The sequence below is a fragment of the Apium graveolens genome, chromosome 5 (assembly GCF_009905375.1).
Source record: "Apium graveolens cultivar Ventura chromosome 5, ASM990537v1, whole genome shotgun sequence".
Classification (NCBI taxonomy): Eukaryota; Viridiplantae; Streptophyta; class Magnoliopsida; order Apiales; family Apiaceae; genus Apium; species Apium graveolens.
In genome coordinates, this window is record NC_133651.1 from 316,735,171 (window position 1) to 316,746,895 (window position 11,725).

At 36.5% G+C, this 11,725-nt stretch overlaps 1 protein-coding gene across 1 annotated transcript; it reads left to right on the forward strand.

The window, feature by feature from the left end:
• The first annotated feature begins 4,106 nt into the window (after nucleotides 1-4,106).
• Nucleotides 4,107-5,641, forward strand: LOC141723330 (uncharacterized). The gene is made up of 4 exons (XM_074525124.1): nucleotides 4,107-4,305; nucleotides 4,677-4,708; nucleotides 4,805-4,947; nucleotides 5,085-5,641. Exons 1-4 carry the CDS (start codon nucleotides 4,208-4,210, stop codon nucleotides 5,178-5,180), a joined length of 369 nt encoding a protein of 122 aa, XP_074381225.1. The 5' UTR covers nucleotides 4,107-4,207; the 3' UTR covers nucleotides 5,181-5,641.
• Nucleotides 5,642-11,725: the final 6,084 nt, after the last annotated feature.

Consider the following 11,725-nt stretch of genomic DNA (forward strand, 5'->3'; position numbering starts at 1 on the left):
AGTAGTGATTGTATCCCGACGGATAAGCTTAACAGCAGTTATCCGTCGGATAGCTTTACCACTCACCCGACGGATATCACTTATCCGTCGAGTGTCTCTGCACAACTTCAAACTTCAATAATTTCAAGTGCAGAAGATTTAGTGGTAATACAATCACTCTTAGGACTGAGAGAGGAGAGTGCATTGAGTGAGAGGCTGGGTTGCTCCCAGGCCAAAGGAGAGGAAAAGAGTGAATCTCAGCAATCCATTCATTCAGGATTGGCAAAATTGAGTGAGAGGAGTCCCACCTTAGTAGGTGAAGGTGAGGGTGTGAGGGTGCGGAGCCAGGGTGAGACCCTGATGTAACAAAAGAGAGAATATGAGAGAAAGGCAGGTACTGGAGAAATAAGGATGGAACCAGTCATTGCTAGTGAGTCAATGATTGTGGATGATGCTGAATATGAAAGACAATTTCAGCAACATTACAAAGCTGTAATTGATAACATTTCCTTGGATGCTGACACTTTTACTCACCCTGTTTCAGCCCATCAATTGTTGGCTGCTCAGGGCAATGTGGAGGCAGAGCAGACTTTGAATTTAGTGCACACCACAGAATCTCTTCAGAGAGATAAAGCTGCTGTGAATAGAATGCCTTCTCAAGCTGGAGAGCCATCTGAAGAATTTGGAGTAAATTCTGATGATGATGACTCTGGTTCTTTGGATGGAAGCATGAACTTAGGGGGAGCTGAAGGCCCAAGTTCTGCTTTAAGTTTACCTGAATGGGCATGGGCAAAGGAATCTACACCAGGACAATTTGAGGTGTCTTTGGTCAAACAAGTAATAGCTATTCAACAGGCCCTTCAGGAAACTTCAGATGCTGGTACCAAGGATTTTCTTCAAGCTCACCCGGACTCTCTACATCTAATGAAGATCCATCACTTAAGACAGAATCTCAGTGTGGATGAATTAAAAAGGGATATAGCTGACTTGAAGACCTATAACTCTGAAAAGCTGGATTCAGTAATGCCATATGGTACCATGCAAGATCTATTACTGAGATTAAGGAGATAATCAGATTCTGACAAGAAGATAGCCAAACTGGAGAACAGAGTTCAAGTTATTGAGAATTCAGTGGCTCTACTTCTTTAAAATCAACAGACTCAGACAAATCTTCTTATGTAACTGGCTAAAGCACAAGGCCTAACTCCTCCACTTGATGATAACAAAAAGGGGGAGAGAGAATCAAGTAAGGGGGAGAAAGGACCAACTGAGGGGGAGAAAATTCTAGTTCAAATCAGCAAAGTAATTGTACCTTCAATTACTATCTCCAAGCCACCAGTTGCAGATGGTATAGATCTTATCAATGCAGCAGCAGAAAATTTGAAAGATGCTGATAAAGGAAAGTTGACTCTGATCAACTGGAAAAAGATTGATGAGGACATACAGAAAAAGTTTGAATTAGTCAAGGAACCAGTTCAGTCAGCCATCCATCACTCTCATGTCAAGCCAATCAGCGTGAATGAGATGAGCATGAACTACCTGGAGAAAGGACAATCTTCCTGCATCAAGACTACAAAGGCTGAGATAATTCTTAAACCAAAGGAAAACTATCCAAAGTCATCTTTGAAGAACCCTATGGATACTGTGTATGAGACACCCAAGCCTGATGAAAAGAAGCTTCTATCAAGATCTATTGTCTTCTACAAAGATCCAGCTGATTCAGCCTCAAGAAAGAGAATTGCAAAGATATTCAGGAATGGGAAGGAAATTTGTGTGGTAGCTGGACATCCACAATTTGCTCATGCAAAGGAAGAAGAAAAAGCCAGATTGAAGCAGGAAAAGAGGCAAGCTGCTCTAGATACAAAGAAGTCTAAACAAAAGAAAGAACAGCTTGCTATCTTGGCCAAGCTACAGGCTGTGAATTCTTCTCAACAAATTCCCTCTCAACCATCTCAAGCTACTGAATCGAAGAAGAAGATTGAAGAACAGAAGAAATCCCCAAGAAAGAAAGAACTGGCTAAAAGAATAAAAAGGAAATTGGATGTTGTTGACAAGGAATTGGAAGATCAATTTCCTAAGGAATTCACTCAAGCTAAAACTCAATCATCAAAGCCCTCTGTGGTATTTGAAAATATAAGGGTGGTGGACCCCTACAGGAACATACATGGAAAGCCTATTGTGCCAAAGGATGAGCCAATAGAGTGGGATAAATTACCAATCCCTGACTTCAACTTGCCAATTCTTACTAAGCCAAGAAGGACAAAGTCAAGGGCAGTCAAGAAAGTGAAGTTGTCACCTCTCAAATCTAAGTCAGTAGTCAAAGCTCAACCCAAGGTCAACAGGGGAGACTACTTGTACTTATGTGACATCAAAGAATTCTCAGATCTAAACCTTTATCTGGAGGAGCTGGATGAGGTAAGGGCAATTCATGCACACAGAAACCTACCTGAAAGGTTGGTGTTCAAGTACAAAGGAGCAAGGGAGATTCAGTGGCCTCTTCACAGGATACTTCAAGAAAGCCAAGCTGTGTTGATCAAAGTCTATTCATCCTTCAAGAAAAACTTTGGGTTCAATGTAACTGCAAGAATATTAGTATTCAAGAAGATTGAAGAGCTAAGGAGTGTTAGAGCCAAAGATGCACTTCCCAAGACTCTTATCATCCCCTATACAGGGAGAAGGGTGCATCTAAGGCCCTACTGGCTGATGGAATTCATGGATGACAAGAGTGTGAGAAGATTCTTCAGATTAGAAGACCAATTGAGTATCTCTAGCAATGAGACTCTCTTGGAGATGCAAGAAATGTTAGATCTCTCAGAATATGATGAATTAGAATTCCACAGGCAGCTCCAGAATTAAATTGATGAAAACAACAGAAAGCTTGGAAGAAGATCCAGACCTTCAAGAAACTAGAAAAATCTGCTCAGGCTAGAGAAGCATCTTGAACTGACTGTGAGCCAAACCTTTTCCATTTTATTTAAATTGAAGCACTTTCAGTTTTATCTACTTATCTTTAAAGATATATGTTAAGGATGTTTTGTAATCATCAAGTGTCTCTTAATTTATGGCTACAATTCCAGTAGACATAAATTGGGGGAGATTGTTGTGAATATGTTGTATACTTGATGATCACTTAAACAAAATATCTAAGTAGATTTTACTTAGTGAAATTATGTAGCTCTCGACGGATAAGAATTATAGTCCCGACGGATAACTCATTTTAGTCCCGACGGATGATTAACTTATTATCCATCGAGTGAGTAGCTTATATAATAATAAGATTGTAGCACAGTGATGTATGCACCTTTGTATAGAATATGTAGTAGCATATAAGTCATGTTGACTTTAACTAGATATGCAGAATAGGTTGATTAACTGTACATAAGCAATGTCTTGTAATTCTGTATAAGTGAAATGAAGTCAAGTGCCAAAATAGCTACCGACAGATGATTAACAAAGCTTCGACGGATGATCAAATGACTATCAACGGATGTTTAACATAGCAGTCGACGGATGATCAATTAAGTCATCGAAGGATGATCTGAAAGTCGACGGATGATCATATCAAGATTCAAACATCAGTTGAACAGTGAAAGCTGACACACAGCCGTCGAGTTGGATACAAACACACTGTGCAAGCTCATTAACTGGGTAATAGAGGACGAAAAGCAGCAAAGATCAAGACTGTTAGATTTTACATTTGTTCAGTTCTTTTGACTTTGTAATCTTGGTAATATATAAACCAAGAGAGTAGCAAATAGAAAAATGACTGAGATAGCTGAGAAACATAAAAACAGAGAAATCTTTGTAAGCACAATCTTTAGCATTTCCTATATTCTCAGCAGTTCTATTTTGTAAGCAGCTGTGAGCATTTCTGCACACAGAGTCCTCTCAATATATTATATATATCTCTGGTCGAATTGTTTAAATCCACCAGAAAGTTTTTAAAGACTCTTGTTTTTAATTACTTATGTTTTGATTCATTCAAGTTTACATTCCGCATTGTGCTAATCAAAACAAATATATTCATAATCGAGTTGAACATTTTTATTTCAAGAAAAAGGTTCAAGAATTCCATTCAACCCCCCTTCTGTAATTCTTGCTATATTATTAAGGGACTAACAATATTGTATTTATGTTATTATACACATCTTCCTCTCCTAATCTAATATACATCTCAAATCACAGTGTATGAATTTTAGTCAAAAAATTCTAGCATGGAACAACTGCCATGTCCTATAGTCCAATACGGTTATGGCATTCGAAACCAAATAGGCTGATACTTAGCTCATTATTAGAGCTCGGTGATTGTATGGTGATCTTGTTCCGGTAGTAACGTTTGATGCTTAATTAACTTCACCAAATTAAAGTGTTGTAGGCTTTCCATTATTTGAATTGCTAATTTAAGAGTTAGCATTTTCTTATTGCAAATGTACAACTAAATGTTACTTGTACTTGTGTTTTTCCGCATTTATAAAATTTTGTGATCAATTTGTTATTTTGTCCTTGGTCTGAGAGCATTTAAAATTCAGCAGTTGCAATGCTTTAATCTATTAGTATACTTAGAGCTGTCTCTGCTTTCAAAATTTATTAAACCCAATGTCACCTGCATTTAAATTTATGGCTCTCTTCGAGTATAACCTTTTATCTTGCTGTTTCTAAATTTTTATACTCTCTTCTGGCTGATTTCATCATTGCAGCAAGTGGTTTTTGCAGAAGATTGGTCATGAAGGTACTTTAATTTTTACTCTTTGCTACCTTTCATGTTTAAATTAGTGTGTACAGCTCTGGAATGCCTTCTAACAATTAACAAATGCTCAAATTTTAGGACTGAATAATATGTTATTGGCATACGAGGATAAATCAGCTTATGCGTTATGCGTTTTTTCACTTGCTCTTGGACCAAACGAGGAACTCAAACTGTTTGACATAATGCCGCTGAGGAGTCAGTTAGCGGAATTCATAACTCTGGTAAGTCAGACTACATATAATTTGATACTCAATCAATTGTAATGCAGCAAGTACTTGTTGTCAAACACATCTGGAGTTCGAAGATCTTGGACTGTTGTTCCATCAACTGATGCATTTTGAGGGCATGTGTTTTTGAGGTTCTTGGCAAATGTCTGGTCCATGGTAGAGTCTTGCGGGTACAGGCAGTCTGTGAAGGAACTGCAGTGAGCTTTCCTGATCGTGTGTGCCCCTGACAGCACGACAGAATCGGTGGCATCGAGTTTTTTCTTGGCCAGGGCAGCAAGGATGACACTTGTATTGGCAAAAGGAGGAACCAGTTTATCTAGTGTCCTGTGTTGTTGCAAAGCTTTGCTGAACTACATTTTTCTTTGAAATTTGACCTTTTTTTTGTTTTGGTAGACTAGTGAAAAGGGAAATATGGTGGTAAATGGCCGAGGAAATGGCTAGGATCAAATCTCTGAAGGAAATTGTAAGTAAAATAACAGCATAATTTGTTCCTTGATAAGGATAAACAAGAATTGCTCATTTTCCTGGACATGGTAGGCCAACAGATATATGTCAACAGGTAAACATCTTTGATGTTGCTAAATCTCGCTTAAGGATTTATGTTCCTCGGTTTCGTACAACTTTTTATAATATCAACGGTGGAACTAATCCAACTTTTATTAATGCAAGGCAAAATAAGTGATGGTGATATTTGGTGTAAATAATGATCTGTCAACTGTTTGGCAGAAAGTGTGTACACTTGATAATAAGCAAAGCATACATAAAGCGCTAATATATTCCATTTCCAGAAAGAACAAGTTATTAATAAAGTGGTTTGTTATTTGTTAAAATATTCCAAGGTGACTATAACAGTTGTGTATTTGTTTATGTGCTGCATGTTCTTCTCACAAATTTTATTGCACCGAGTAAGGAGCTTTTGTCTTTAAGTCTTAATTTTTGATCAGATAAGAACACAAATTGAATGTGGTTCCTGTTATGAATTTTAATTTCCACCGGAAGAAGGTTGTACAACTTGTTCATCATACATATGCTCACTAGATTTAATAATATATAACTAAGTACATCAATTCTATAATTATATTACAAGCAACCGAATGACAAGTTCAAATTAGGCAGAGTGACTGCATAATAACATCCATTATATTTCATTTATCTTGCGAATAGAGAATTAGCTAAGCAAGTTACTTTATTAGCATAAACAGATCAATTTGTCTGGGGATCCAGATTACTTTAGATTGTGACTTTTTTCATATTTGAATATTAGAATCCTGATTAGTTTTTTTACACTCATTCACCTAACTGTTTTTTTCCAATAGTTCCTATAGTTTGCGTATTATTGTTTTATATCATACAACATAGATAATCAAGTCAGTAACTAATGTCGGTAATCAATTTCAACATTGTAAGCAGGAATTCTAGTTTGCTGAATTGAAAAAAAATATCAGAACCAATTGAACATGATTTAAAGAGACAACAACGTGGATTGGATCCTGATTCTGATAATGTGACGCCCTCAATCTAGGGGTTAGGAAATGAGGACTCACACACCTTTAATCTAATAATTAAATAAGCATAAACCCCGATTAACTACTAACAAGATCAACAGGATAAAATATGAGACAAGATTACAACTACCAATCATAAAATATAACTTACAACCCCAAAATATTATTAAATAAATAATATCGATTCCGGATGGGAACCGACAGATAACCCATTGTATCTTTACAGATTTCCTTCTAGGCGCGTGCTCACTCAAAAAATACCACTACCTGCTCTGGCAACCGGAAGTCCTCAATACGATAGGGACCACCAGGTACGCTCTTACGAGTAGTGCGCCTAAGCCTGGCCATCTTCTTGCTTAACTGCCATGGTTAGATTAAAATAAAACATATGAGTATAAAACTCAGCAAGTAACTATAAAGCAGTTCTACGATATCAAATCCACAATATACTTTACCAAACTCAGGGCATTCTACTATATTTGTTCTAGGTGGCAGATTTCCAGCTTTTGGGTTAAGGAAAGGTTTTGAAGGATAATGTGGGGCTTTCAAGGAACAAGGCTCAATGCAGGACGAAAGCCAACATTCATCACAAATCATTAAAGGATCAGGATAGATCTTTCAAAGAGAGGAAAGCAACAATATTTCATTATATGGAATCAATCATATGATCAACAGATTTAAGAATCAGGGTTCTCGAGCTTTAAGCTTCACATTAACATAATCAACTCTTTTCAAAACAATATAAACCATTTTCATTTTCAAGAATCAATTTACTGAACAGAAAGTTTCAGTTCCCTTTTAAATAATCATTTAGAACCCTTGATTGGATCACTTTATCTTTCCATTTCATCATAATACGAGTGATCATCCCGTACCGACCTCCATCCGGTCTTTAAGGTACCAATCGGCATGATTTCAGCCTTAAGTTGGACTAGCCCCGCTAGCCTCTTACCATGACTGGACTAGTTCCCACTAGCCTCTTACGTCCCAATCCAATCCATCAGGAATTCGTTTGGAAAACCTTGAGTTGGAAAAACAAATAGGTTTTCAAAAATCCATTTTAACATTACCAAGAATATGAAATCATTCAGACTCTTTCAAGTCGAAACTCATTCTTAAGTCAAATTTTAAGAAAACAAAGTTCAGGGAGTGATTCAAAGATAAGCAAGGAACAATTCTTAAGGATTCAGTATCAATGATAACAAGGTACTTAAGTTAGAGGGATCAACATCTGTTTAGGGACCAATAGGGTGATCAGGAAATAAAGTATCATTAAACAGGGTTCACAAAGATAATTATAAGGTTCAATACAATTCATGGCTTAATAAATAACTTGAACAGAAAGGACAGGTTATCAAAGGGTTGAATCAGTAAGCTTATCAATAACGGTATATCAGAATCAAAACAGGATATCTCAAGTCATTAACAGGGTTCATTAATTAACACCTCATACTCTACATGGTATGAACTTCAACCTCTCTATAATCATTTTCACAAGTAATGAGAGTTACTTGCCTGAATTTGCTTTCCTGAAGGTTGAACTACTGCCACCTAGTATACCCTTTCCTTTCCTAGCCTGAATGCCCTCACGCTCCGAATCTACAATAAAAACCAAAACCTTAATCAATTTCTCAACTCTCGTTCCCAGAACGATCACTCAATACGATAACTCGATTATATCCTTGACCCGAGTATACGAATATAGCTTATACATATAAGCACATAGCACATCACACATCATATATATTTTACTCTTAACCTTTACACCTTTATATACTCGACCATCGTCTTATAAACATCCTTTTCTTAATTCGAAGTCAAATTGTACTTTATAATGGTACACATAGCTCTTTTTACTAGAAATTCTTATACGAATAAACAAACGGCAAAACTTGTAGTATCGACCTTAAAGTCATCTTTAAGTCAACAAGACAACCATAAATAATACAAATCAATCATCCCATTTCCGTATACTTTAATTCGAATCAAAACAACCACAAATAAGTCACCTTTCTTCTAGAATTTCACATGCAATTACTTAGCAAGGGATTGGAAATCAAATCAGTCGCTTTTCTACTTATATACCATTCGGCCATACACATAAAACACAACCACGTATACTCAATTTCAATCTCATATAATCAAACACAAATAATATAAATCACAAGAGTCATTTACCCAATTAAACTTCATCCTTTTTAATCAAAAAAAATATGAATCATAATCACATTAAGAATCAAAAATCAACACCTTATTTTGATTATCAAAATTCGAACATAAACACCACCCAATCATGGTCATGCAATCAAGTTCTCATTAGCCACTAAGATATTAAGCAAAATCAACTTAATTCTCTTTTTAAGCCTAAGACCCATTCGGGTTTTTTCCAATAATCATGCATGCAAGGATAAATTTTGACATGCAAAGTCTTAAATTACATTCCCAACTTGTTTCAAACCTTTACTTAGTCATTCAATTCATTAAACACTAAAACCAAGCATCACCTAGTGAATCCAACTTTAATCAATTCATTCAATCAACATGCATTCACTTAATCATCAAGCAAATCTCTTCTAATCTCATTTTCTTTCGGCTAAATCATGATTCACAACTCAAGAACTAAACATTGACATGCATAACTTGTTCTTCTTTAAAACTAACATGCAATCACATTTTTCACTAATTAGGTTTAGCTTTTACTAAGATCAAGTCATCAAATCCAATTTCCTTTCTAATTAACACAAAGCCGAATTATAACCTGTTATTCCTAGTAGACTAACAATGAGATTTACAGAAGGGGGGTTGAATGTAAATCTCAAAACTTTTTCAAGTTTTGAGCAGTTTTAAAGGCTTTGTGTTCAAGATAAACAAGTGTGTGAATTGCTTTAAGCTAATACAGACAGATATATATTCAAGCACTAATGTAAAGAACACAACAGACCTTAAAAACTTTTCTGGTGGATTGTTGTTCCACCAGAGATGGTATTTCAGAAAATCTGTGATTCAAGATGTTGATCACAGCTGCATCCTAGTACAAACTAGATAATTTTTCTCTCAAGATTTTTCTAAACAGCACTGGAAAAATTCTCCTCTAATTACTAGCTGCTACTTGGTTTTTATATCACCAAGTGTACAAGTGAAGACAAAGATAAAAATACAATAATAAAATAAGTTCTCCACTTGTTTCTTCTCCATATCACTCAAGTACTTTGTTGACTATTGCCTCTTTGTACTAGAGTAGAACGGCTGCTTTTTCTGATGTTCCTGAAATTAGGCTTCCACATTTCAGTTATCTCTGTCAACCCATGTGCCTCTGTCTGCTGTTACAACTACCACTTATCAACTGCTATTTAACAGAACATCCGTTGAAGCCTTCATCCGTTGATGGCTTTATCCGTTGATGTGTTAGCAGTTGAAGCTCTATTCGTTGAAGCTTTAGAGACATCCGTTGAAGCTTTGTTTCTCATCCGTTGAAGGTCTTTAAGAAATCCGTTGATACCACTTCATTTACACAAAATTACAAGGCATGAAATATTTACAATTGGCCTTCCTATTTGCATATCTTCTAGTAGTCAACATGACTTATATTTTCTCTCAACTTCTAAGAATTATATCTTAAATACAGAGACTGAAATGTGCTACAACACTAGACTTATTTCTAAGTAAAGCTGCACCATCAACGGATAGCCAAAGTGGTCTTATCCGTTGAGGCTACAAACACTAAACTTCTACTTAAGTGTTTTGTTAAACATATCATCAAACTAATGCACATATATTCCTAACAATCTCCCCCTATTTATGTCTATAAGAATTGTAGACATAAATTCAGGGTTAACTTGATGATAACAAAACACTTAACAAATATATGAATTGAAACTAAGTAGAAATTTAAAAGTGCTGCAAAAGTGTATGTACTAGGAGGTAATTGAAGATTTACAGAATTTCCAAGGGTGCTCCTCTAGTCTGAGCAAATCATCTTTTTCTTCTTTGTTCCCTTGTTTTCTTTCCTAGCCCTTTGTCATTTTCCTCAATTTGGAGTTGGAGTTGTCTGTAGAATTCAGCTTCATCTTCATCACTGATATCCAACTTAGATTGCATTTCCTTGAGAGTTTCATTGCTGGCAATCTTGAGTTGGTCTTCAAGTCTGAAAAATCTTCTGACTCCTTTATCATCTCTAAATTCCATCAACCAATGAGGTGATTTGTGGATTGTAATTCCCCTTTCTTGAATGAGTAAAGTTCTGGGCAAAGCATTGGGCTCCCTCCAAGTTTTTCTTATGTTGGCAATCTTGTTGAGAATTTCAGTCTTGGCAGTCCTGGTAAAGCCAGAATCCTTTTGTATGGCTGAAAAGACTCTGATCAAGGTAGAGTAGCCTTCATTCAGAATCCTGTAGAGAGGCCATGTTCTTTCCCCAGCTCCTTTGTATCTGAACACCAATCTCTCTGGTAGCTGTCTGTAGGCAGCTATTCCCCTTACATCCTCCAGCTCATCCAGATAGAGTTCAATGTCTGAAATTTCTTTTATGTCACAGATGTGAACATAATCATCTTTAGAAATGGGTGGCATAGGCTTAGGTTTTTGTTTTTGAGTGAATTTCTTAGAGGTTAGGGGAGGTGTAGATTTGGATTTTCTTTTCTGTTTCTTTGGTAGTGGAAGAGTGGTTAAAAAGGTAGGCAATCTGATGGTGTCCCAATCAATAGGTTCCTCTTTTGGGATGATTAGTTCACCATGGATGTTTATAGTGGGATCAGCAACACAAGGTTCAGGTATGGAAGGTAGTGGTTTAGATATTGATTTAGTTTCTTCAGTGTTATCTTCACTCCTTCTATGTGCCTTGGCCTTTCTTCTGTTTCCCTTCTGCCATTCCTCTCTTTCCTCCATACTCTTACCAAATATACTCCCAAAAACCTCATCTAGGTTTGCAATCTTGTCTTCACCCCTGACTTCAATTCCTTTCTCTCCTTCAACTTGACTTGACTTTAGCTGTTGTTCAAGCTTTGCTTGTGCTCTTTTGTCAGCCTTGAGTTTTTCAGCTTCTTTCTTCAACCTTTTGGTTTCTTCCCTCTTGGCCTCTGAAAATTTGGGATGTCCTTGCATCACACAGATACTCTTTCCCTCTCTAGAGATAATGGCCATTTTCATTCTTTCAACTATGTTCTTGGTCTCCTTGTACTTTATGATGTTAGCACCCAAAACTTTGTCTTCATCAGGCTTTGGAAGAGGAAAGTCCACTTCTTTCATCTGAGCAAAGTCTAGGGGGTTCTTTG

What these genes read in the sequence shown, in the direction of transcription:
- LOC141723330 (XM_074525124.1), top strand. Translation starts at nt 4,208, where the DNA reads ATGTCCTATAGTCCAATACGGTTATGGCATTCGAAACCAAATAGGCTG. An exon ending in TGTATGGTGATCTTGTTCCG is followed by an intron (nt 4,306 to 4,676) that starts GTAGTAACGTTT and finishes TCATCATTGCAG; the next exon opens with CAAGTGGTTTTTGCAGAAGA. An exon ending in TAGCGGAATTCATAACTCTG is followed by an intron (nt 4,948 to 5,084) that starts GTAAGTCAGACT and finishes TGTGTTTTTGAG; the next exon opens with GTTCTTGGCAAATGTCTGGT.